General features: G+C 39.4%; 1 protein-coding gene across 1 annotated transcript in view; it reads left to right on the forward strand.

Annotated features, from left to right (window-relative positions):
* LOC103999783 (lipoamide acyltransferase component of branched-chain alpha-keto acid dehydrogenase complex, mitochondrial) overlaps nt 1-25,175 on the forward strand; it is a 63,318-nt gene extending 38,143 nt beyond the window's left edge. The window contains exons 7-8 of the mRNA XM_009421632.3: nt 23,480-23,707; nt 24,800-25,175. Of these exons, the coding sequence (XP_009419907.2) occupies nt 23,480-23,707; nt 24,800-24,913 (342 nt within the window). The 3' untranslated portion in view covers nt 24,914-25,175. The remainder of the gene's footprint in view (nt 1-23,479; nt 23,708-24,799) is intronic.
* The last annotated feature ends 1,363 nt before the right edge of the window (nt 25,176-26,538 follow it).

The following is a 26,538-nucleotide window of genomic DNA, read 5'->3' on the forward strand; positions in this document are numbered from 1 at the left end:
CACCTTTTGAACACACAACAACCACGAATTTTTACTTTCTTCAACAAAAGGTGGAATATCGTGGGCATATCATATCAGAGGAAGGTGTGGCAGTGGACCCTTTCAAAATTGGAGTAATGCAAAACTGGCCGACCTCGAGAAACATAAAATTGCTACATGGCTTTCTAGGTTTAACAGGCTACTACTGCAAGTTCGTGAAAAACTATGGAAAGATCAGTGCACCACTTACTTCCTTACTAGAAAAAGATGTCTTCCAATGGTTGGACAGAGCCTCCGCTGCCTTCGACAAACTTAAGGCAGCCATGACGACGACGCCGGTACTAACACTACCAGATTTCAACCGACCCTTCATTATTGAGGCCGACACATCTGGAGTCAGAATTGGAGCTATTCTCATGCAAGATGGTCGACCACTCGCATACACTAGCAAGGCATTATCTCCCTCCGATCAAAATATGTCAACATATGATAAGGAGATGCTCGCCATTGTGCGCGCAGCAACGAGGTGGAGATTGTACTTGATCAAGCGATACTTTCAAATCAAGACCGATCATAAAAGCCTAAAATATCTCTTGGAGCAGAAGATATCTTCCCCCGAGCAGCAAAAATGGGTAACAAAACTTCTTGGATTTGATTTTGAAATAACTTACAAAAAAGGGAAAGAGAATGTTCTTGCAGATGCGCTTTCGCAGCTACCCGAGCAAGTTGAAGTTTCAACCGTTTCACTTCCGACCAGCGACTTCCTTGAGGATATTGCACAGGAGACACTGTCCCTTATGCAGGATCACTTCGTGCGGAATGTGCAGCATATACTACTTTGACAAAAGAACCCCCGTAATGACGGAGGAACCACCAAGGTATGAACCAAAAAACTTGCTTCAAACGCAACAAGATTTCATTAGTCATTGTGAAGCAGAAATAAGAAAGATCAAAATGGCGGTTGAATTTGAACAACAAAAGGCTAAGGAACTTGAAGAAATGCATGCTCAATCCATAGCCACAGCCCAAGAAAATCTCCGTCTGAAGGAGGAGGTGGCGGAACTAAAGGCAAAATATGATAAATTGGAAGGAGAGGTACTGGAAGTAGATCGGTTGAGGCTAGAAAAGGCAGATCTCTTAAAAGAGATACAAAGGCTAGAAAAAAGAAAAACTGAAGAGAGCGAAGAAGAAGAAAGCGAAGGAGCCCTTGTTCTCTTGGCGAAGGAAAGCATATTCCTTGGCACAATTATTGATGGTACTATGAGCGGCTCCCCGGGGCTCAACTCATTTTCCTTAGTAGCTAAGAAAAGCAAATATTTTATCTCACACCTCTTGTCTTTATTTGGCGGCTAAGCAAAGTATATATTCCAGCTGTCTAAAGGCTGAAGCTGGTTGTCCTTTGTGAGACATCTTTTACCAGAGATAGAGCCTCCTCCAGTTGTTGTTGCTGTTGAAGAACGACTGGTAACCAGTCCCTGTACCAGTTGTCTTTTCCACCGCTCCTTCTCTGATACTCTTTAGTCTTGATTAAGTGGACGTCGAGGAATTGTTGCAATGCTTCAAGTGCTTGTCGGGAGGCTTCCTTTTGAATTGATCCGAGTCTTCTTTCAGACAATCCTTCAAGCTTAAATGAGAGTCCGTTACGTGTCCTGGTTCTGAGCTTGTCCATTTCCTGTTGATATTGCAGGAGGAGGTCACCTGGTTTATTAGTTGATTCAGGTGCGTAGCAGCCTTGAGGCTTGGTTTGGCTTGAACTTCCTGGGTGGCTTCCAGAATTAGGAGTAATGATTCGCTTGGCCATCCTGCAATCAAAATATTTATTAGTCTGGATAAAGAGTCGGTTAGAATGTTACTTTCTCCTTCGATGTGCTCAAATTTTACTTCCACACCGCTCCCAGTGATATAGTCTACGAAGGCCATCCATCTGACTCTGGATGGTTTGTTCTGAGCTGACTTGTTAAAGAAGCTTATTATTGCTTGGCAGTCTGTTCTAATAATGATTTCCCTTTTGTCAAGAAAGTAAATCTTCAATGCCTCCAGGGTTTTCATAACTGCATGCATTTCAGCGTCTATAGTAGACTTGATGGGATTGTATTTTCCACTGGCGTAGGCATATATCTTTTCAGTACTTCTGGGGTCATATTTTTGTTTTTTCCATTTACAAATTCCTCCCCATCCTTCCATGCATCCGTCTGTTTCTAGTATTATGAAGCAGTCTTCAGGAGGTACTTCTAGGTCAGGAAGATTTTGTACTAAGCTCTTGATCTTCTTGATCAGTTCCCAATCCTGATTGTTCATCCTTTTCTCACCTGTTGGGCTTGTTTTTGAATATAACGGGCCTAAGAGTCTGCCCAGGTTGGGTATGTAGCTTCTTGCGTAGTTTAGGATCCCTAGCCATGATCTGAGGCCTTTCTTGGTAGTAAGGTCTTCTTCCCGATAATCAGTAATTTTTTTGATAATATGGGGTTGTAGCTTGATCTTGGAATTCCCCAGGATTGCTCCAAGAAATTCAATTTCCTTTACTGTAATTTTCATTTTCATCGGGCTTAAAACAAGGCCGTTCTCTTGGCATATTTTTAACATCTCGGTGAGGTGTTTCTCATGCTCCTTTTCGTTTTCTGAGAAAACAAGGATATCATCAATGTAGACTGCAATGAACTGTTCCGTACCTTTGAAGCAATTATCCATTTTCCTTTGGAATATAGCAGGGGCATTTTTGAGACCAAATGGCATTGCAAGCCATTCATACAATCCTTCAGGTACCCAGAATGCAGTCCATTCTATGGAATCAGGGTGCATAGCGACTTGATGAAAACCAGATTTTAGATCAAACTTTGAGTAAATTTTACTATTGCTGACCTTTTTGAGAATGGTGTTAATACCAGGGAGGCTATATTGATCTTTCTCCGTGATGTCATTGAGCCTTTTGTAGTTAAAAACCATCCTTTCCTTCCCTTTTCTTTCTGCTCCTGTTATGGGGTCCACCGTGGTTCCTGAATTAACAATTATAGCAGTGGTACGGTGCTTGCTTTTGCTTGGTCTGATAACCCCTATTTCCAGTAGTGCTCTTATATGCTTGGAAAAAGCTTCCTTTGCTTGTGGTGTCAAATGTCTGAGAGGCTTGTCTTCTACCACAAAATCTTGATTTTTGATTTCCAACTTGCATGTTATTCCATTCTTTCTCCAATGCTTGAGAGGGTCCTCCCCAATATAACCTTGGGCCTTTAGCTGGTCTTGTAAGCTTCCGAACTTGGCTCTTATTCTTTAATTGCTTTGCTGAGCTTCCGCAGAGCAAAATACTGACTCCTGGATTTGAATATAGTCATCCTCTTCCAAGTCTAGTTCCTCTATTGCTGCGGCTGTTGAGATATAGGGCAAAGTATTAATAGTTGTCAAATTTTTATAGAATGTAACCGTGTTACCTTCGATCCTAACCCCTCCTTGCATTGCCCTTATGAAATTGCATCCTATTATCATCTGAATGTCATCCCCTAGCTTCATTGAGAATGCATAGGTGTAGGGAATTCTGAAACTGTTGTTTCCAATAGTCATCTTGCCTCCCCTTAATTTTTTATTTGCTGTTGTTTTGGAGGTAATCCCGCTGAAATGTACCACATAAGGGTTTTCCTCCATCGCAGCTCTTGGTACAACCTTTTCGTCTATGCAACAAGTGGTAGCACCTGTGTCCAATATAGCATTAACTTCAAAGGGGGGGATATTCAGGATCTCCATATGTACCTTTAGGTTGAAGAGCATATTCTTGGATTTTCTTGATCCTCCCGTTTCCTTCGTTTCCATGGATAGGATTTTTTGAGTTTCCTCCTCCAAGAGAACAAGGGCTCCTTCGCTTTCTTCTTCTTCGCTCTCTTCAGTTTTTCTTTTTTCTAGCCTTTGTATCTCTTTTAAGAGATCTGCCTTTTCTAGCCTCAACCGATCTACTTCCAGTACCTCTCCTTCCAATTTATCATATTTTGCCTTTAGTTCCGCCACCTCCTCCTTCAGACGGAGATTTTCTTGGGCTGTGGCTATGGATTGAGCATGCATTTCTTCAAGTTCCTTAGCCTTTTGTTGTTCAAATTCAACCGCCATTTTGAGCCTTCTTATTTCTGCTTCACAATGACTAATGAAATCTTGTTGCGTTTGAAGCAAGTTTTTTGGTTCATACCTTGGTGGTTCCTCCGTCATTACGGGGGTTCTTTTGTCAAAGTAGTATATGCTGCACATTCCGCACGAAGTGATCCTGCATAAGGGACAGTGTCTCCTGTGCCTTCTCTGTGACTTTCTCTTGCAACACTTGCATCCTACAAATTCTGGTGGTAGCTTCGTGTTGATTTCCCATATATGTCTGCACTCAGCTTGTTTCTGGGAAACTTGTACTCTTGCTCGGTATCCTGTCTCAGGTCCTATCCACCAAGTTCTACTATCTTCTATTAAAGCAAAGATTTTATGAGTGAAGGAGTGAATACCATGCTGCAGGTCTTCTGTATCTTCTCCTTCAGATATTGAATAAATTGCGTCGCTTTGGTTTTCTCCTTCCTGTACTGATAGTATTTCGTATTCCTCCGGAATGTCTAATTGTTCGAACATGGCTACTCTTTTGTCAAAACCTGAAATTAAAATATTTGCTTAATCAATTTAATTGCTGAAGACATAAATAGGATTGCTGAAGACATAAATATTTGGTTTCTCTGAAACCGGGAAGCGGGATCCAAAATATTATAAGAAATGATAAGCACAAAGAACTATAGAAAGCTTAAAATGCTTACAATAGATTGGATATAAAGAAAGCTTGAAATGCTTACAGGGGATTGCTAGAGGATGGATTTCAGCTCAAGTAAGACTCTGGTTTTTAGACCGATGTCTTGCAAGAGACTAAGCTAGAGAATATATAGAGGAAGAGGATAGAACCGGGTGCTCATTGGGCCCCATCGCATTCTTATCCTTTCATCAGATATTTCTCTAACTTCTTGGCGAAGGAAAGCATATTCCTTGGCACAATTATTGATGGTACTATGAGCGGCTCCCCGGGGCTCAACTCATTTTCCTTAGTAGCTAAGAAAAGCAAATATTTTGTCTCACACCTCTTGTCTTTATTTGGCGGCTAAGCAAAGTATATATTCCAGCTGTCTAAAGGCTGAAGCTGGTTGTCCTTTGTGAGACATCTTTTACCAGAGATAGAGCCTCCTCCAGTTGTTGTTGCTGTTGAAGAACGACTGGTAACCAGTCCCTGTACCAGTTGTCTTTTCCACCGCTCCTTCTCTGATACTCTTTAGTCTTGATTAAGTGGACGTCGAGGAATTGTTCTGGATCTTTGAGGAAAACTGCAACCTCGAGCATAGGGTTAAGAACCTCGAATCCTCAATAACAACGTTATCTTTCTTACTCATCGACAACAAACCTCTTACTCAAGCTGATATTCGAAAACTGGTACTGGAAATAACTAAGAAAGAACTAGCTCACAACACGGGAGCTACTTGGGATTGCGTTCTTTCTTAACTTTGAGGGCTTGCGTCAAAGGTCTTACTGTGGTTCCCTGACCTGGTTGCCTTCCTCGGGCTCCTCACAAGTTTTAAACCGTAAGTGACGTTTTACAAAGCAATCTTAGCATAAATATCATAGCAATTCGGTTAGAGACTATATCAAAACAGAATACAACAGGCTCTGATACCATTAGGAATTTGGTTTCTCTGAAACCGGGAAGCGGGATCCAAAATATTATAAGAAATGATAAGCACAAAGAACTATAGAAAGCTTAAAATGCTTACAATAGATTGGATATAAAGAAAGCTTGAAATGCTTACAGGGGATTGCTAGAGGATGGATTTCAGCTCAAGTAAGACTCTGGTTTTTAGACCCATGTCTTGCAAGAGACTAAGCTAGAGATTATATAGAGGAAGAGGATAGAACCGGGTGCTCATTGGGCCCCATCGCATTCTTATCCTTTCATCAGATATTTCTCTAACTTCTTGGCGAAGGAAAGCATATTCCTTGGCACAATTATTGATGGTACTATGAGCGGCTCCCCGGGGCTCAACTCATTTTCCTTAGTAGCTAAGAAAAGCAAATATTTTGTCTCACACCTCTTGTCTTTATTTGGCGGCTAAGCAAAGTATATATTCCAGCTGTCTAAAGGCTGAGACTGGTTGTCCTTTGTGAGACATCTTTTACCAGAGATAGAGCCTCCTCCAGTTGTTGTTGCTGTTGAAGAACGACTGGTAACCAGTCCCTGTACCAGTTGTCTTTTCCACCGCTCCTTCTCTGATACTCTTTAGTCTTGATTAAGTGGACGTCGAGGAATTGTTGCAATGCTTCAAGTGCTTGTCGGGAGGCTTCCTTTTGAATTGATCCGAGTCTTCTTTCAGACAATCCTTCAAGCTTAAATGAGAGTCCGTTACGTGTCCTGGTTCTGAGCTTGTCCATTTCCTGTTGATATTGCAGGAGGAGGTCACCTGGTTTATTAGTTGATTCAGGTGCGTAGCAGCCTTGAGGCTTGGTTTGGCTTGAACTTCCTGGGTGGCTTCCAGAATTAGGAGTAATGATTCGCTTGGCCATCCTGCAATCAAAATATTTATTAGTCTGGATAAAGAGTCGGCTAGAATGTTACTTTCTCCTTCGATGTGCTCAAATTTTACTTCCACACCGCTCCCAGTGATATAGTCTACGAAGGCCATCCATCTGACTCTGGATGGTTTGTTCTGAGCTGACTTGTTAAAGAAGCTTATTATTGCTTGGCAGTCTGTTCTAATAATGATTTCCCTTTTGTCAAGAAAGTAAATCTTCAATGCCTCTAGGGTTTTCATAACTGCATGCATTTCAGCGTCTATAGTAGACTTGATGGGATTGTATTTTCCACTGGCGTAGGCACATATCTTTTCAGTACTTTTGGGGTCATATTTTTGTTTTTTCCATTTACAAATTCCTCCCCATCCTTCCATGCATCCGTCTGTTTCTAGTATTATGAAGCAGTCTTCAGGAGGTACTTCTAGGTCAGGAAGATTTTGTACTAAGCTCTTGATCTTCTTGATCAGTTCCCAATCCTGATTGTTCATCCTTTTCTCACCTGTTGGGCTTGTTTTTGAATATAACGGGCCTAAGAGTCTGCCCAGGTTGGGTATGTAGCTTCTTGCGTAGTTTAGGATCCCTAGCCATGATCTGAGGCCTTTCTTGGTAGTAAGGTCTTCTTCCCGATAATCAGTAATTTTTTTGATAATATGGGGTTGTAGCTTGATCTTGGAATTCCCCAGGATTGCTCCAAGAAATTCAATTTCCTTTACTGCAATTTTCATTTTCATCGGGCTTAAAACAAGGCCGTTCTCTTGGCATATTTTTAACATCTCGGTGAGGTGTTTCTCATGCTCCTTTTCGTTTTCTGAGAAAACAAGGATATCATCAATGTAGACTGCAATGAACTGTTCCGTACCTTTGAAGCAATTATTCATTTTCCTTTGGAATATAGCAGGGGCATTTTTGAGACCAAATGGCATTGCAAGCCATTCATACAATCCTTCAGGTACCCAGAATGCAGTCCATTCTATGGAATCAGGGTGCATAGCGACTTGATGAAAACCAGATTTTAGATCAAACTTTGAGTAAATTTTACTATTGCTGACCTTTTTGAGAATGGTGTTAATACCAGGGAGGCTATATTGATCTTTCTCCGTGATGTCATTGAGCCTTTTGTAGTTAAAAACCATCCTTTCCTTCCCTTTTCTTTCTGCTCCTGTTATGGGGTCCACCGTGGTTCCTGAATTAACAATTATAGCAGTGGTACGGTGCTTGCTTTTGCTTGGTCTGATAACCCCTATTTCCAGTAGTGCTCTTATATGCTTGGAAAAAGCTTCCTTTGCTTGTGGTGTCAAATGTCTGAGAGGCTTGTCTTCTACCACAAAATCTTGATTTTTGATTTCCAACTTGCATGTTATTCCATTCTTTCTCCAATGCTTGAGAGGGTCCTCCCCAATATAACCTTGGGCCTTTAGCTGGTCTAGTAAGCTTCCGAACTTGGCTCTTATTCTTTCATTGCTTTGCTGAGCTTCCGCAGAGCAAAATACTGACTCCTGGATTTGAATATAGTCATCCTCTTCCAAGTCTAGTTCCTCTATTGCTGCGGCTGTTGAGATATAGGGCAAAGTATTAATAGTTGTCAAATTTTTATAGAATGTAACCGTGTTACCTTCGATCCTAACCCCTCCTTGCATTGCCCTTATGAAATTGCATCCTATTATCATCTGAATGTCATCCCCTAGCTTCATTGAGAATGCGTAGGTGTAGGGAATTCTGAAACTGTTGTTTCCAATAGTCATCTTGCCTCCCCTTAATTTTTTATTTGCTGTTGTTTTGGAGGTAATCCCGCTGAAATGTACCACATAAGGGTTTTCCTCCATCGCAGCTCTTGGTACAACCTTTTCGTTTATGCAACAAGTGGTAGCACCTGTGTCCAATATAGCATTAACTTCAAAGGGGGGGATATTCAGGATCTCCATATGTACCTTTAGGTTGAAGAGCATATTCTTGGATTTTCTTGATCCTCCCGTTTCCTTCGTTTCCATGGATAGGATTTTTTGAGTTTCCTCCTCCAAGAGAACAAGGGCTCCTTCGCTTTCTTCTTCTTCGCTCTCTTCAGTTTTTCTTTTTTCTAGCCTTTGTATCTCTTTTAAGAGATCTGCCTTTTCTAGCCTCAACCGATCTACTTCCAGTACCTCTCCTTCCAATTTATCATATTTTGCCTTTAGTTCCGCCACCTCCTCCTTCAGACGGAGATTTTCTTGGGCTGTGGCTATGGATTGAGCATGCATTTCTTCAAGTTCCTTAGCCTTTTGTTGTTCAAATTCAACCGCCATTTTGAGCCTTCTTATTTCTGCTTCACAATGACTAATGAAATCTTGTTGCGTTTGAAGCAAGTTTTTTGGTTCATACCTTGGTGGTTCCTCCGTCATTACGGGGGTTCTTTTGTCAAAGTAGTATATGCTGCACATTCCGCACGAAGTGATCCTGCATAAGGGACAGTGTCTCCTGTGCCTTCTCTGTGACTTTCTCTTGCAACACTTGCATCCTACAAATTCTGGTGGTAGCTTCGTGTTGATTTCCCATATATGTCTGCACTCAGCTTGTTTCTGGGAAACTTGTACTCTTGCTCGGTATCCTGTCTCAGGTCCTATCCACCAAGTTCTACTATCTTCTATTAAAGCAAAGATTTTATGAGTGAAGGAGTGAATACCATGCTGCAGGTCTTCTGTATCTTCTCCTTCAGATATTGAATAAATTGCGTCGCTTTGGTTTTCTCCTTCCTGTACTGATAGTATTTCGTATTCCTCCGGAATGTCTAATTGTTCGAACATGGCTACTCTTTTGTCAAAACCTGAAATTAAAATATTTGCTTAATCAATTTAATTGCTGAAGACATAAATATGACCCCAGAAGTACTGAAAAGATATGTGCCTACGCCAGTGGAAAATACAATCCCATCAAGTCTACTATAGACGCTGAAATGCATGCAGTTATGAAAACCCTGGAGGCATTGAAGATTTACTTTCTTGACAAAAGGGAAATCATTATTAGAACAGACTGCCAAGCAATAATAAGCTTCTTTAACAAGTCAGCTCAGAACAAACCATCCAGAGTCAGATGGATGGCCTTCGTAGACTATATCACTGGGAGCGGTGTAGAAGTAAAATTTGAGCACATCGAAGGAGAAAGTAACATTCTAGCCGACTCTTTATCCAGACTAATAAATATTTTGATTGCAGGATGGCCAAGCGAATCATTACTCCTAATTCTGGAAGCCACCCAGGAAGTTCAAGCCAAACCAAGCCTCAAGGCTGCTACGCACCTGAATCAACTAATAAACCAGGTGACCTCCTCCTGCAATATCAACAGGAAATGGACAAGCTCAGAACCAGGACACGTAACGGACTCTCATTTAAGCTTGAAGGATTGTCTGAAAGAAGACTCGGATCAATTCAAAAGGAAGCCTCCCGACAAGCACTTGAAGCATTGCAACAATTCCTCGACGTCCACTTAATCAAGACTAAAGAGTATCAGAGAAGGAGCGGTGGAAAAGACAACTGGTACAGGGACTGGTTACCAGTCGTTCTTCAACAGCAACAACAACTGGAGGAGGCTCTATCTCTGGTAAAAGATGTCTCACAAAGGACAACCAGCCTCAGCCTTTAGACAGCTGGAATATATACTTTGCTTAGCCGCCAAATAAAGACAAGAGGTGTGAGACAAAATATTTGCTTTTCTTAGCTACTAAGGAAAATGAGTTGAGCCCCGGGGAGCCGCTCATAGTACCATCAATAATTGTGCCAAGGAATATGCTTTCCTTCGCCAAGAAGTTAGAGAAATATCTGATGAAAGGATAAGAATGCGATGGGGCCCAATGAGCACCCGGTTCTATCCTCTTCCTCTATATATTCTCTAGCTTAGTCTCTTGCAAGACATGGGTCTAAAAACCAGAGTCTTACTTGAGCTGAAATCCATCCTCTAGCAATCCCCTGTAAGCATTTCAAGCTTTCTTTATATCCAATCTATTGTAAGCATTTTAAGCTTTCTATAGTTCTTTGTGCTTATCATTTCTTATAATATTTTGGATCCCGCTTCCCGGTTTCAGAGAAACCAAATTCGGATGGAATGGGAAATCAAGACTAAGATTATAAAAAAATTGGAGGAAGCACCAAGCCACATGGCTCATTACAATTGGGACTCAAAAGAATTACACTATAAGGGACGCATTGTGCTTGTGACAAATTCTACTTGCATCTTCAATAGCAGATTTTGGACAAAGTTATTCTATATGCAGGGTACTAAATTGAAAAGGAGTACGACATATCACCCATAAACCAACAGCCAACCGGAAGTTTTAAACAGGTGCTTGGAGACAGCCCAAAGCCACCCACCAAATATGACTACCCAAAGAGAACTCCAGACCCAGCCAAGTGCCATTATTGATCGACGGATCGTGATTCGACGACGACGACCCACTAATGAAGTGCTAATACAGTGGGCGAACCTACCAAAAGAAGATGCCACTTGGGAGAACTATGACGACTTGAAGATCAAATTCCTAGAATTCATGAATCATCAGCCTCGAGGACAAGGCTGATTTGAAGAGGGCGGGTCTGTTAGGACTCTAGCTTGGAGAGTCCTAATTGAGAGGGACATTCATGTAAAAATATTAGGACTCTAGCTAGGAGAGTCCTAATTGAGAGGGACATTCTGTTAAGACTCTAGCTAGGAGAGTCCTAATTGTGAGGGGCATTCATGTAGGAGGTTTTTTCTTAGAGAAGAATTAGGAGTTGTAAGGGAATAGGAGTCTTGACTAGGAGTCCTATTAGGAGTTGGTTAGAAGTAAGAGTCTTAAGTAGGAGTCCTATTAGGAGTTAGGGTTTAGAAGCCCTATAAATAGCCATGTATTCCTTCTCTTTTGATAAGCAATAGATGAATCTTTTCTGCAGCCTTTGAGCAGCAACTTGGAGGGAGGAACCCCTATAGAGTTCCAAGGAGGCCGATCCCCTAAAGAGATCAACCCCAAGTTTAGAATCTGCAAGGGTTCTAACAAGTCCCTCCCATGGGACTCATTGGTACTTGCATTTGAACTTTTCCCTTGGTGGAACACAGCCCCTATATGCTGAAAATCAAGGCTTTCATCCGATGCAAAACTCGATGCACGCACGGAAGACCCGCCTCTGCGGTACCATGGCCTTCACTCCTTGAATCCATAGCCCTTGTTGCCGTCGTGTTGTTTACCAAAGTGGAGCTCCCAATAGCTCCCGATCATACCTCCGTATGAGATAGTCCCTCACGGGACTCCAATCTACGTGTATCACATTACCACGAACTATTTCACCACGATTCGCTGCACCATGTCGCCTCCTGGTGACATCTCTATTGCATTCTGATCATTGTGGGATAAATTCGGATTGCGATCCCTCCATGTGTGGCCTCTGCCAACATATCGTAGGGCCTCTTCCACTTTTGATTATGTTTGCTTCTTTGGCAATCGACCTTCATCCACTCGCTCTTAGGTCACACCTAGATGAAGCACTGCTCTAGGACAGTCCGTCGCCTAATAGCTCCCGAAGTCCACCGACTTCGTTGAAAATGGTGCACCATTGTCTGGATCTTGGGCCTCTGCCCCTACCAGCATAATCTCCGCTGCGCGTCACTTCCTTCATGGTAACTTGAATGGCAACACTGTGGCATATTCTTCAAGAGTACCCGCCTTCGCGTCCTCTTGCCCTGTGCCAAGGCCTTCTGAACTCTACCTTAGTTCCTCCATCAAATGCTTCTCCGAGATAAGGTGCATGTGCCTAGAAGCTCCCTTAGTCTTTGGCACAATGCAAGATAAATCCACTCCATCAGAGTGAAGGACCCATAGAACGACATGATTCCGCTCTTGCCTCTACAAGAGTTCATGTCCTTGACCTTTGTCCAAGGAAAGCTCTGTGCCTCCGCTCCATGTTCCATCTTCTATGTTGGCTCCTTTTATGCGGCTTGGGTATTTCGCCAAGTCACACCCAAGTTACTCCGCTCCTCGTTTTGCATTGAGTTGATGGTGGTGGCCCTCGCGCCCACCGTTCCACGGGTCAACTCTCCATTGAGTCCGATCTCAATATCGACTCTAAGTGTGCCTTCATTTGTGTTGCTTTAGGTCACTTCCCCACTTGATCTTGTAATGCGTCCACCAATGCATTGTCTCAAGCGAGATTATGCGACGACTCCTCGCCGCTCGCTCAGTCCATTGAGCTTTGTGGAGTTGTTTTTGAGGTACTCCTCAACATGTGCGGTCTGTTGCACATGATTCTTCCTCCAGAGAGCCGGGATTTATCCCCCTTGGATATCTATCCCATTGGAGCAACATCTCTTTTCGTTTCCTTCTCTCTGAAAGTTTCAGAGACCACCATCTCCTTGGACTACTCCGATTTGCTGAACAAACTGTACATTGTTTTGCCTCCTACAAACGCACTTGCTAGATTGCGACTCCACGTCAATACAGTCCTCGCTGCACCACTCAAGGCCTAGCAACATGCTAAACTCGCTACACACTTCAGCCTCCCACGGACGTATCCTTCTCATGTCGAAGAGAAAGTTTCAATGCTCCATGGTACCGAGTTTCGGTCGCCTTGGGTTGGCCATAAACATTCAATTGTCCGCATACAAGCCCTTGCATGAGTACCGAATTCTTTGAGTTAGCAATTCCCCTCACCTCTATGAGCTTTGCACAACTCTTTCGGTCGCTGAGTAACCCATTCCACCTTGCATGGTCTTATCCTTTATCAAGCGCCTCGCTTGCATTGAGCACCATCAAGTATTGTTGTCAACGTCGAGCCGTAGCTCGAACTCAGCCATCCCAACCTTTATACGCTACGCATTCTTCCAAGCTTGCTTGTTCTCGTGGTGCCTCTTGCGCGAAGGGTTGGTCATTCCTCTGAATGCTAATCTCAGATGTCCGCTCCTTTGAGCGACTCATTTTCCCTACATCTCCATGCTCATTTTCCCCCAAACGGTCGTGCGTGTTGGCTGCACTCAACGTAGCCTCGTTAGGTCCCACACGTTTGCATGCCAAGTGTTTCTATGAGTGCTTGTCCCGCTCTGATACCATCTGTCACGGACTTAGCTGGTTTTGCCTAAGTCATGCGGCACCTTTGCGTGTCCGTCCGCAAAGGTCAGCCTCCCCGAAACCTCCCATGGTTCCTTAGGACCTACAAAAGAGAAAACGGGTTAGAGAAAGCGTCTCACTCGGGATCCACAAGCAAACATTTCCGAAAACACTTCATAGCTAATGTAAATTACAAACACACTTTACAAGCTCTGAATGGTTGCACAACAAAGGGTCAAAATGGTCCACTACAGACCGAGTTATCTCACAAATGTCCACATGACACAACCTTTATTTACAAGCCTAAAACAGTCACCAAACCCAACTAAAATGGGGCTGTTAAGCCTTCGACCGTCCCGCTACATACTGTGCAAAGCATGAACAAATCAAGAGACACGGACATACATATGTATTACGTCAAACATCCTGTTTAGAATTTTGTCCGTAACACAGCGGTTTTAAATACACTGGTCATGAACACAAGACCCTTTACATATTAGACCTAATACTCATGCAATTTGGTATCCTCATTTTGGTCAACCAATTATTGAAGTATTTATTCGAAGAGGTGATATCGAACCAGTGAATATCGCTTATTCTAGTGTTTATTAGTGGTATAAAAAGGCACTATTAAAGTCCTTAATAGCAGGTTGGTTACGCCAACCAAAATGGAAACCAAACTTTTTGTTGTTCAAAAATGTTGAATCTCATCTAAATCATCATTTGTCATGACTTTTTGAAGTGAGTTCTTTGGCATGGACAGGACATTTAGTTCTTTTTACTATTTCAGGATCCATGGGACAGTATATCACATGGAATGATTTCATAGATGTATTAGCCTATCAGGAAGGGTTGGGACATGGGTCAATGGAATCTTTATGCCCAAAACCTGATTCGAGTAGTCATTTTTTTGGTCAAATTTCTTCCGAAGCATTTGGATTTTTAGATGTATATGATATCTAGATTGATAGATCTTATATAAATCATATGATGAGGTACCCCATGAGTGGATATATAGGAATCTAGATTTGCTAAGTCACTGTTATTATATTCTACATCCTAGATCTTCCCGTTCTGTCATCTGGCTCCCGTTCTTCGTATAATCTGGAGAAAGGAATACTTCTTGATGCTTTTGGTTATAAGGACCTTACATAGTTTATAGGGGGTATAGGTTTGACAAATAGAGAAACTAAATCATACAAAAATTAGGAAACTGATCACCTGAAAAAAATAGAAAAACTAGAAAACTAATCATAACAGAATCAAGAAAATAATCTCTTTGAAATTGGGAAAGTAATTTTCTCAGAATCAGAAAAATAATTTTCAACAAAAGTAAAAATAATTTTCAACAAAATGAAAATAATCTCCACAAATCAGTACTATGTTCACAATAAAATATGTAGCTTTATTTTCTTTATTTGTCAACACTCCCCTCAAGCTGGCGAGTAAATATTTTCCATTCCCAGCTTTCCAGTTGCATCTTAAAATGAATGACTTAAAAGACATTTTGTTACGAGTTGTCTACTTGTTGATACATAGAAATACAAATCAATCTATTATCTAACTTTTCTTTAATAAAATATTGATCCACTTCAACATGTTTTGTTTAATCATGTTGAACTGGATTAAATGCTAAATTATTATCTCCATATAGTTTCATATTTCTGTTTCATTTTACTCCCAGATCATCAAGGATTATTTTCTACCACAATAACTCATGAGTTCCTTGTGCCATGGCTCTGAATTCTGCCTCTGCACTAGGTCGAGCAATTGATTCTTCTCTTTGTCACCAAATTTCCACCTAAGATGGTACAATAGCTAGAGGATGATTTTGGATCAACTACTACATATCGAGCCAATCTACATCGGCATCGGATTAAATGCTAACTTATTATCTCCATATAGTTTCATATTTCCTTTTCATCTTACTCCCAGATCATCAAGGATTATTTTCAACCACAATAACTCACTAATTCCATGTGCCATGGTCTGCCTCTGTAGTAGATCAAGCAATCGTTTCTTCTCTTTGTCACGAAATTTCCTCCTAAGATGGTACAATAGCTAGAGGATGATTTTGGATCAACTGCTACTGATCGAGCCAATCTACATTGACATAGGCTTCTACACTCAATTGCCCATTTTTTTCTAATAAAATGCCTTTTCCTAGACTTCAAATATAATGCCTATTTTTTGTAAATAAAATGCCTTTCGGTATACTTCAAATATCATAGAATTCTATGAACGACTTCAAAATGAACCTCTTTAGGAGAATGCATGAATTGACTTGCTACATTCATTGCGTAAGCAATATTAGGTCTTGTATGAGATAAATAAATGAGTCTCGCAACAAGGCTGTGAAATATCCCCCATCTATCGTCATGTCTTCTACAACATAGATTTTGCTCAATAGGTATATCAGCTGGTTTGCATCCAAGCATTTCTCTTTATTTTAAAAGATCAATGATATATTTTTTGTTGTAAAATAAAAATTCCTTTTTTTGAGTGAGCTGTCTCAGTACCCAAAAAAATTTCAGCTTTCCAGATCTTTAATTTCAAGCACTTTGGCTAGTAAATCTTGGAGTTTCTTAATTTCTTCAAGATCATCACTAGAAATAATTATATCATATCAATATATACAATTAAAGCTGAAATTTTATCACTTGGTGACCTCTTAATAAAAAAAGTATGATCACCTTTACTATGTCGAAATTTCATATCCTTATTGCCTTTGCGAATCTACCAAACAATGCTATGGGAGATTTTTTAATCCATAAAATGCCTTTCTCAATCTCTAGACGTTATTATTTTTAAATCCTTTATCAAACCGTGGAGGTGCTTCCATATAAACTTCTTCCTCAAGATCATATAAGAAAATATTTCTAATGTCAAATTGCTGTAGAGACCAACCAAGATTAGCTGCTAAAGATATACATGTATGGTTTTCATTTTTGTAACCGGAGCAAAGGTCTCCATAATGGCCACAAGCCTAATCTAGTAACTTTCCAAAATCCAAAGTATCATCAACTTTATATTTATTAGTGAATACCCACTTGCATCCAATCAATTTCTTTTCTTTAGGAAGTTCATTGGTATTTCATGTTTTGTTTTTTCTTTAGTACACTCATCTCTTCCATCATGGCTTTTCTCCAATTCTCATCTCTAAATGTCTCTTGAACTGTTTTTGGAATTTCAATTGGACATAGATGTGTAAAGAAAACTGGAGATAATTTATCAAATGAGATATAATTGGAGATAGGATGTTGGGTTCATTTTCTTGTTCCCCTATGACAATAGATAGATTTATGTCTTTAAACTCCGGCAAATGGCTATTTTGTTTGGGTTCATGGGTTCTGTAGTGGATAAAGATAGAGGAGTAAAACTAAAACTAATTCAAGTATCTATTATGGGATCCTTGGTCATGCTTGGGTTCAGGAGTAGAAAATTTTCTTGAATAAACTTGCAGTGGCAATGTAGTGATAATACCATTTATCTCATCCTCATTCGTGGCGTTAGAGTTCGATATAGTTGTTAGAACTATGGAAAGGTTTGATGCAGGAAGATCAAGATCCTAAAGTTCAAGACTCAAGGATTTGTCTTGACAAGAAGAGTTTATTAAAAGAATTAATTTTTAGCAAAAGTAACATCCATTGAAGTGAAAAATTTCTTTGAAGCAGGATAACACTTAATTATTTATGTATGGAGGAATAACTAAGGAATATATATTTAAGATCTTGAGGATCAAGTTCATCATGACGTTGAGAATGAATATGAACAAAAGAGATGCCACCAAATAGAATTGTAATCGGAGCTTTATTTTCTAAAACTTTAGATGGTAATATTAAATAAGTAGTAGTTAGTACTGCTTCTCCCCAGTATGTCTTGGGCATCTTTTTTGAAATAGTATTGCACATGTTACTTCGAGAAGGAGAGGTAACAGGTGTTACATTAAGAAGATAAGGTGACACTTGTTACCTCAAGATGATCATTCTTTCTTTTAGCAACATTGTTTTTTTTGTGGAGTATCCAATGATTGATGTATTATTCCTTCATTTTTTAGAGGACAAAGTATGGTTAAAACCAAACTGAATTTGAATCATCTTATGAAATGTAATGAAGATGAAACTACCATCGGAGTTATTTTTCAAAAGATAAAGTCGTCACTTGAGAATAATCATCAATGAAAGAAACAAACCAATAAGTCCGGTAATATTTGGGATCTGTGAGGGACCCTGAACATTGGTATGAATCAATGAAAATAGATGCGATGATTTTTTTAATCAATGGAACAGAAACACATTGGTAATTAGCCAACTGACAAGCATCGCAATCAGATTCGTTGACATCCAAGCCTTGAATAACGAAGAAGGAAACATGCCTTTCAACCAAGAAAAAAGATGAATGTCCAAGATGCAAATTTGAACTTTATTAAATAATTTTTTTTCGAGGATAGGATGATGGTAAATAGTTATTGCCATTTTTACTGCAATATTCAAGATAGTAGGGCCCCTCCTTTTCCTTGGCATGTCTAATCGTCCTTGTAACTTGATCTTGAAAAGTACAATGGGACAGAAAGAAAGTTACACTGCATTTTGAATCTGTAGTAATTTAATGAATTGATAGAAGGCTTACTGGAAGACTAGGTACATACAATACAGGCTTTAAGGAAACGGAGGGTGTTAGTGTAATTGTGCCTTGGTCTGCTATAGTGTGCTACTTTAATTTTTTGATTTTCGGACGGGATATAAAGTTGATAGTTATTGAGGAGTTGGTCATATCGTCAGTGGGACTCTTGAATCTATTACCCAAGATCCATAACAATAGTCTTTAGAGGCATTTAAAGGTAAGAAATATAATACTTACCTGATGGAGGCATTTAAAATAAGAAATATAATACTTACCTAATTGAGCAAGAGAACAAATGGCACTAGGCTTATTTAGTGAAGTGAGAAAACTCCGAAGCTTTTCAATATCCTCCTAATTTAGTCCCTCAATCTCGGAGTTACTAGACATCGAGTTTCTATGCATAGAGAAGACTTGGTAAAACTTTCGGTAGCTGGATTTTTCAACACTACATTCCTTCCTTCCTTGGCCCCGTTGATTGAGAAGTCTTCGTTTATGGGATGGTAGGACTTTTCCAAGTTAAGAAGCACAAACATGTGACAGGGACACGACGATACACCATTTTTTAAAAAATTAAGATACGGACACAGGGAGGACACATGTATTTTTTAATATATATAATATTAGATTAATATGTTTTATATAATATATAATATATATTACTCAGATTGTTATATTTTATAGTTTACTCATATTGTTATAACAATTTAATCAAAAGCAATAAAAAAGCCTAGATTAAAAATAAAAAATAAAAAAAATAAAAAAATAAAAAATAAAAATAAAAATAAAAAAATAGAAAAATAAAAAAGTAAAAAGTTAATAATATGTTAATAATCAAAATAAGTGTTTTTTATCAGTGAAAAAATCTAAATAAACATTGCGATGCAGCACGACTGAGGAAGAAGCTACGCGTGACACATGATAACAACGGGGTGCTTGGGGCGGAGGGCTCGAGAGCACGCGACGATTATTGAGTCGTAAGTGGGGCACTTAGGGTAGAGGGCCCGATAGTGTGATGATTGTCGGGTCATAGGTGCGGTGCTCGACGAGGAGGGCCTGATAGTGCGAGTGTGCGACGACAAAGGCTTCGCTAGTGCTTGGTGACACCGGTGGGGCACTGAGGGGCGGGGGGCAGAGGATGTTGATGGGACGCTGATTGGACACAAGTGGGGCATAGTTTTAACCAGACATCGGTGAGGATGCTTCGTTGGGGTGCAGGCTTCGCTAGACCTTGATGGTGGACTAGGGGTGGGGCAAAGGCTTCACTTTGTTGAGGAATAAGGGTTTGCTTCGTTGTGAAACCTCCAGTTCGCTCGGGAGTTGAAGCCGAGGTGGTTGATGGGTGGTGGTGGTCTAGAGGCATTCGAGGCGGGGGTAGAGCCTCCTCTTCCATAGGTGGAGCAAGGGCAAAGGCTCCACTAGTGAGGAAGAAGGGTTCGGTAGGGGTAGGACACAAGTGTATTTAACGCCGATGATCCGTTCGTAAAAGGTAAGAAATCCTCCCTGAATCTGTAAGGAAGGATTCTGGAGGTTTCATGATGTCTCCGCACGCAAGCACTGAGAAATCCGGAGTCCAACATGTGAATTTCGTATCCAACTGAATCAAAAGAATTTAAAAAAAACAAGACAAGGCTCGACACATGTATGACATGTGTCTAGTCATGTTGGTGATGAATCCGTGTCTGACACGTGTCGGACATGGGTATGCCACCCAAACCACTGTGTTCGTGCTTCCTAGTTTCTAAGTACTTGAATCTGTGCTTGATTATATTACATGTTAAGTCCGACTAAAAATGATCCTTGCTCTTTCAAGAATCATTAGTAACATAGCAGCATCTTCACTATACTTCATCTTAACATTTTGATAATAATCAAATCCAAGCCACAATCATTTCATAATATTGTAGTACTCAATCACAGATAAAGTACCTTGCTTTGTGGAATGTATCTTAGTCTTGATCTTGTAGATCTGAGCAACACCTTTGACTTTATGCTTTGTCGTACATAGAAACAGAGAAACGCGCACGTTCCACTGATCTCTGGTTGCATTGAGTTCCAGTGTCATGATCATCAAATCTTCTTCATCCGGAGTAACTAATGCGGGTCATCTTCGCTTGGTACTGGTCCAATTAAGTGGCTCAATTTTCCTTTTTCTTTTAGAAAAGTGGATGCAAGCTGGGACCATTCCAAATAGTTTTGACCATTGAGTCCAAAGGAGGGATGAATAGTTTGGAGTTCAGAAGGGAATGGTTGATACATGGTTTGGTTATGGATAGAACCAATAGAGGTTTGGGTTGAAGAGGACATGAGGAAGGAAGAGAGATTTTTGGACAATGAAGAAAAAAGCTTTTGGTCTTGTATGGATAGGCTCTGAATACCATTTAGAAAGGAATACTTCTTGATGCTTTAGATTATGAGAACCTTACAGAATTTATAGGGGTACAAGTTTGATAAATGGAGAAACTAAATCGTACAAAAATCTGGAAACTAATCACCTGAAAAGGATAGGAAATTAATCTTCACAGAATCAAAAGAATAATCTTATCAAAATCGGAAAATAATTTCCAACAAAAGAGGAAATAATCTCTACAAATCAGTAATATGTTCACAATGTAATAGGGAGCTTTTTTTTTTAAATCTGTTGACATAGTATTCAAACTGAATGACTCTGAAATTATGCCTATTACTTTAACAAATCTCGAGACATCTCTTTTTCCCTGGGATCTTTACTATCACAGCTTAGCTTTCAGTTTGTAGTGAATAATCCATCATCCTATTTGAAAGAAGGGGCTCAAACAATTTTGTTTCTCTGTATTATCGTATCTAGTCAATAATTTTCTCTTGAGGAACTACTTAATCACTTGCTGACACTAAACTGTTCTGTTGAGTTCTATCCCAAAGAGGTAAAATTAGATCAGTGATCGATTTCTAGGTTTCGTTGCAAACCTAATTAGTTACTTCCAATTATATAAATTAATAATTCAAACTGCACTCAAAGATAGAGCATTTCCCATTGATATAAGAACTCCTATATTAGAAATAATGGTATATCCAATTATAACCCCTTTGAGATGTAAAATATATATTTTCTCTTCGTGTCCATAGAGTATGAGACAAATGTATCCATTTCGATTAGTCATATTCTATAGTCACGATTTTATAGATGTCTTTTTCACTTGGCCGAAAATCGACTTTATGGTATGATATATGATCTGATATGTTCCATGTTAGTTGGTGGGAAAACGTCTTGGTCAACTTCATATTTGATGGAAAATGAGCCTATTGCAGACTTGAGTTGTCATTCCTCTGCATGCAAAATGAATTTTTGAAGTCTTCATGTGTATACAGTAAATCTCTGTTACAGTCGCATACAATTTGGCATGTAGAATTCATTTAGTTATTATCAAAGATGATCTGACCAATAGGCATTATTTTGTTAGAGATCAGGATAGTTTCATATGTTTTATTATGGGTGTGTAATATTTTGTAGTGCTCTAGCTTATGACAAGTTTCGGTAAAGTTTTTTTAACAGAGGTAAAAGAAAGTGAACAAATCTTTTATCATTGGCCTATGTTTCGGTGGAAAATATTTCATTTGCAACCTAGATACCATCCAACTTGATGCCTGCCCTATCATAGCTGTCAGTGTTGGGTAGGGAGACCCATTTTAAACTAAAGCTGATCTGCAGGATCTTTCATGTGTTGACATTTGATTGGTTGATGTTGTGAGTCATGTCATCTTGGGTTGGTGGAAGTTCCACTTCGCTTACCAAGTTCATGACCTAGGTCATCAGTCCAAGTTGCATGATGTATCACCCAATGATTTAAAAAGCATTAGGCGCCAAGGTCCAAAAATGCCCGAGGCGCTAGGCGCTCACTCGAGCGAAGCGAGGCGCTAAAATATAAAAATATATAATATAATTAATAAATATAATTATTTAAATAAAAAAATATTATTAAATTAAAAAAATTAGGTACAAAATCATAATAAATAAATAAATCATAATAGTATATTTTTTATTTTTTAAATAAAAAATATACTATTAAATAAATAAAAATTAATAGTATTAAAATAAAATAATATACTATTAATATAATAAATAAAAATACTATTATTAGTATACTATTAATATACTGTTAATAGTATAGTGAGAAGAGTGTGAGAAGACTGAGGTGTTGAGGCAACGACAACGGTAGCAGGCGACAACCGTAGCTGGAGGGGGAGCGGGAGCGGTGGCAACAACGGGAGCGGCAACAGCAGCGGCGAGCAGCGATTGTGTCAACGGCGAGTAGTGATAGTAGCGGCAAGCAACGATAGTGGCAGCGGCAGCAGAGAGCAGCGACAGCGGAGAAGAAATCTTGACGGCAAAATCGCGAGTTTTAGGGTTGGGGAAGTCGGGGAAATCGCAAGAGGGAGCCTGATATTGGTGATTTAGTTGGTTCAATTGAACCAACTAAAGCACCAGAGACCAACCAGACCTAAAAGTCTGGTTCGGTTGCTTGGTTTAACCTAGGCGCTCGCCCGAAGTGCCCGACGCTTGGGCTCGGGCAAGCGCCCAGGCGGCGCCTCTTTGAGGCAAGCGCCCGAGCGCCTATTGAAATCACTGGTATCACCTCAGCATAAAGAAATATATTATCTGACAAAAGCATTAGCCATTTGAAATTTTGAGCATTTATCATATGCATCTTCATAGGAGTAGCATCCCTTTAATACACATGAGAAATATGACCTTGATTTGGTATTCAGAAGTACAAACAATGGAAGATATGAATTTTCACTCTATAAGGAATCTACTATCTGCAGTGTACACAAAAAGATTCAAGCAAAATTGGTAAAAGGATCAATGTGTGTTTGGATGTGTCTTTTTATTATAGTGGATAAGTTGACAATTCCTGATCACTTTCGGAGTATCAAATTGGTATATTTTGACTCTCTAGCTCTTATTTAACTGAGCAAAAAGCCCTGTTCGACATCTTATTATTTGACAACATGAATAAGTAGTCATGTTTGGGCACACTGATACGTATGTTTAAGATTGTTGAGTTTGTTGCCAATCCTGGGTGGTCTTGTCATGATAAGACATTCTGTCACTAGCTTACATACTTTATCTGATTTTGATATACTTGATCATTTTTTCTTCGCATCCTATAATACCTTAATGTTTTACTTGTTGCAATGGTTTTGGATTAATTATTAATCTTTTACTCTTAATCTCATCTCACTTATTTGATGTACATCTATACGCAAAATCATTCTGAATGATGTTTGTTCTGTAATTAGATTATGAAGGAATTGGCCAGATTGCAACTGATGGCATTAAACAACAAGCTAAATTCTGAAGATATTACTGGTGGAACAATAACCTTGAGCAACATTGGAGCAGTTGGTGGCATGTTTGGTTCTCCACTTCTTAATTTACCTGAGGTTGCTATCATTGCTATTGGACAAATTCGAAAACTTCCCCGTTTTGATGATGCTGATAATGTTTATCCAGCTTCAATAGCCAACGTAAGTTTTCAATTCAGCCATTTTGACTTTATGATTATTCAGCATGCACTTATAGTTAAATAGTTGCATACTTTGTTTTGGAAAAATTACAATCCAACCCTTTATTTAATCAAAAGCCCTCTGTACCTGTAACTATTCTCTTTCTTGTTAGGATCAATTTTAGATCCATTCCCTCAGTTTTAGTGGGAATATTGATGTCAATATTTTGGTGAATGGATGTATCATTACAATGACAACAACAACAACACCCTTATCCTATATTAGGACTGCTGGCAATAATTTATGAGTATATATGAGAATATTTTTCAGTATATAGTTTGGATAATCCATGGAATGTAGTGTAGGTAGGGGTAGGAACTTTTTACCATAAATTGACAGCAAACAGAAGTTAAGTTGGGTTTGGGTGAGGGTTTTGATATCTGGATTTGATTTGGATTACCCAAATCCAACTGGATATAATGGGTTGGCTATGATGGTATCTGAAATAACTTGACCCATAAAATCTTGAAATTAGGATTTTATGATTTAACTTCTGATGTTGGAAAAGCCGAATTTCTCTTTACCACATTTTCTCATAGATACACATGGGCTTGAGTGCTGGACAATTTGGTCATCAGAATACCTCATTGCCATCAAGATTCATTTGTGTTCCTGTATTTGCTGAAGTTACATTATATTTTTAAGAGTTTGACACCACAAACTTTACTTGGATAGACCAACCTGACTGGATCTTGAATGGGCCGCATGCAGTTTGAATTTTCCATACCCCTGTTGTTGTTGGTCTAAACCCAATCAACCAGAGTTAAACCTGGCCAGTTGACTTTGCCATAATTTTGTCAAACAAGTATTTTGGTTCAAGCCAGTTGCATAAAATAGCACTTCAACCACCATGAATGCATTTTACTGTTGAGGATAAGAAAGATAGGTGGTTGCTTCCCAATCCAGACAATTAGTATTGTGGTGAAACATATGACACAAACTGGATAAGCAACCAGAGAAGGAGATCTCAAAATCTCTAGACACTTGCCTCCGTTTTTAATTCTTATCTAGGTTCATCCACTTACACTTGGAACATGACTCTTCTGGCTTCAGGTCACAATTGGAGCTGATCATAGGATCGTGGATGGAGCTACAGTTGCTAAATTCTGCAATGAATGGAAGCTTCTGATCGAAAAGCCAGAGTTTCTCTTGTTGGACATGCGATGATTCTTCAAACGACACAGTTCTGCTGCTGGTTCAGTAGGACCTCAGCTCCCCTCAAGCACAAGAAAAGAAAAGCATATAGTTTACACAATCTGCTTCTCAGAGGCGGATGCCAATTGGATGTTTGTACTCAAGAGACTTGAACAAGTACAGTCACTTCACAGTGGGGAGGGAACATTGAAGTTAAAAAGCAATGAAAGTCAACAGTTGCATGTCTAACAAATAAAAAAATATTAGTAATAAAAAATTCTAAAGAGTTGAGTGATCCTAAACCTCTTAATATTTCTTTATTTCCTGCTGATTGCCATCACTCTTTGACTCTAATCGGCTCTCCAGTAGAGACAGAAAGTTAATGCAACCAACGAGCGCAACTTCATGCTTGCTATTTCAAAGTGCATAATTTTGGCATTGTAGCGCGGGCATTACTAGTTGCAAACTATATAGTTGCAGAGTCTCAAGTATTGACTGTCCGCCTTCATCTCTCTTAGGAGAGACAAGATCAATTGATTTCTTATGTAGAACGTTGTATTGAAGTCATAAATTTATATACCGTTATCCTCGTGCCCTTTATTTTCCCATAGCTATGTGGGAAGGACTACGCGGAGGTCTACAAGAATAACAGTTAAGGAAGGAAAGTTAATATCATATAACTCTATAAAATCCATATTTTTGTAAGTTAGAATAAAATTTTTAAAAAAAATTTCAAATATGATAGTTCAAGGATCGAATAAAAAATTTTTATAAGTTACGTGGGTCCGACAGAATATCTCATCTTCCTGAGAGATATGTAAGACATATTAGAGTAGTGGATATTGAGGATATTGATTCTTAGATCTACGAGGAGGTTATTGCAAGTATAGACTCTGGGAAGTGGTAAGAAGCCTTGAATTCTAAGGTGGATTCCAAGTACTCCAATAAGGTTTGGAACTTAGTTGATGCACTCGAGGGTATTGTACCCATTGGTTGCAAATGGATCTTTAAGAAGAAGATCGGAGTAGATTGAAAGGTAGAGACCTATAAAGCAATGTTAGTGGTTAAGGGGTATCATCAAAGGTAAGGTGTTGACTATGACGAAACCTTCTCACCCGTAACCATGCTAAAATCCATCTGAATTCTGTTAGCTATTGCAGCACATTATGATTATGAGATCTAGTATATGGACGTGAAAATCATGTTCCTCAATAGTAACCTTGAGGAGGTGTATATGATATAGCCTAAGAGATTCGTGTCCAAGGATAGCCTAGATAAGGTGTATAGGTTACTTAGGTCCATTCATGCACTAAAGTAAGCTTTTCGAAGTTGAAATATAAGATTTGATGAGGCGATTATATTTTATGAATTCGTTAAGTACGAAGATAAGTCTTGTGGGTACATGAAGATAAGTATGAGCACTATCACCTTCTTGGTGTTATATATGGATGACATCTTGATCATTGTGAATGATATAGGAATACTATCCATAGTAAAGACTTAGTTATCTAGACACTTCTCCATGAAGGATATAGGGGAAATATCCTATATCTTAGGGATTCAAATCTATAGAGATAGATCCAAGAGGATGCTTGGTTTGTCCCAATCCAAGTACATAAACACCATTGTCAAAAGGTTTGACATGAAAAATTTCAAGA

The sequence above is a fragment of the Musa acuminata genome, chromosome BXJ3-10 (assembly GCF_036884655.1).
Source record: "Musa acuminata AAA Group cultivar baxijiao chromosome BXJ3-10, Cavendish_Baxijiao_AAA, whole genome shotgun sequence".
In the NCBI taxonomy this organism is placed as follows: Eukaryota; Viridiplantae; Streptophyta; class Magnoliopsida; order Zingiberales; family Musaceae; genus Musa; species Musa acuminata.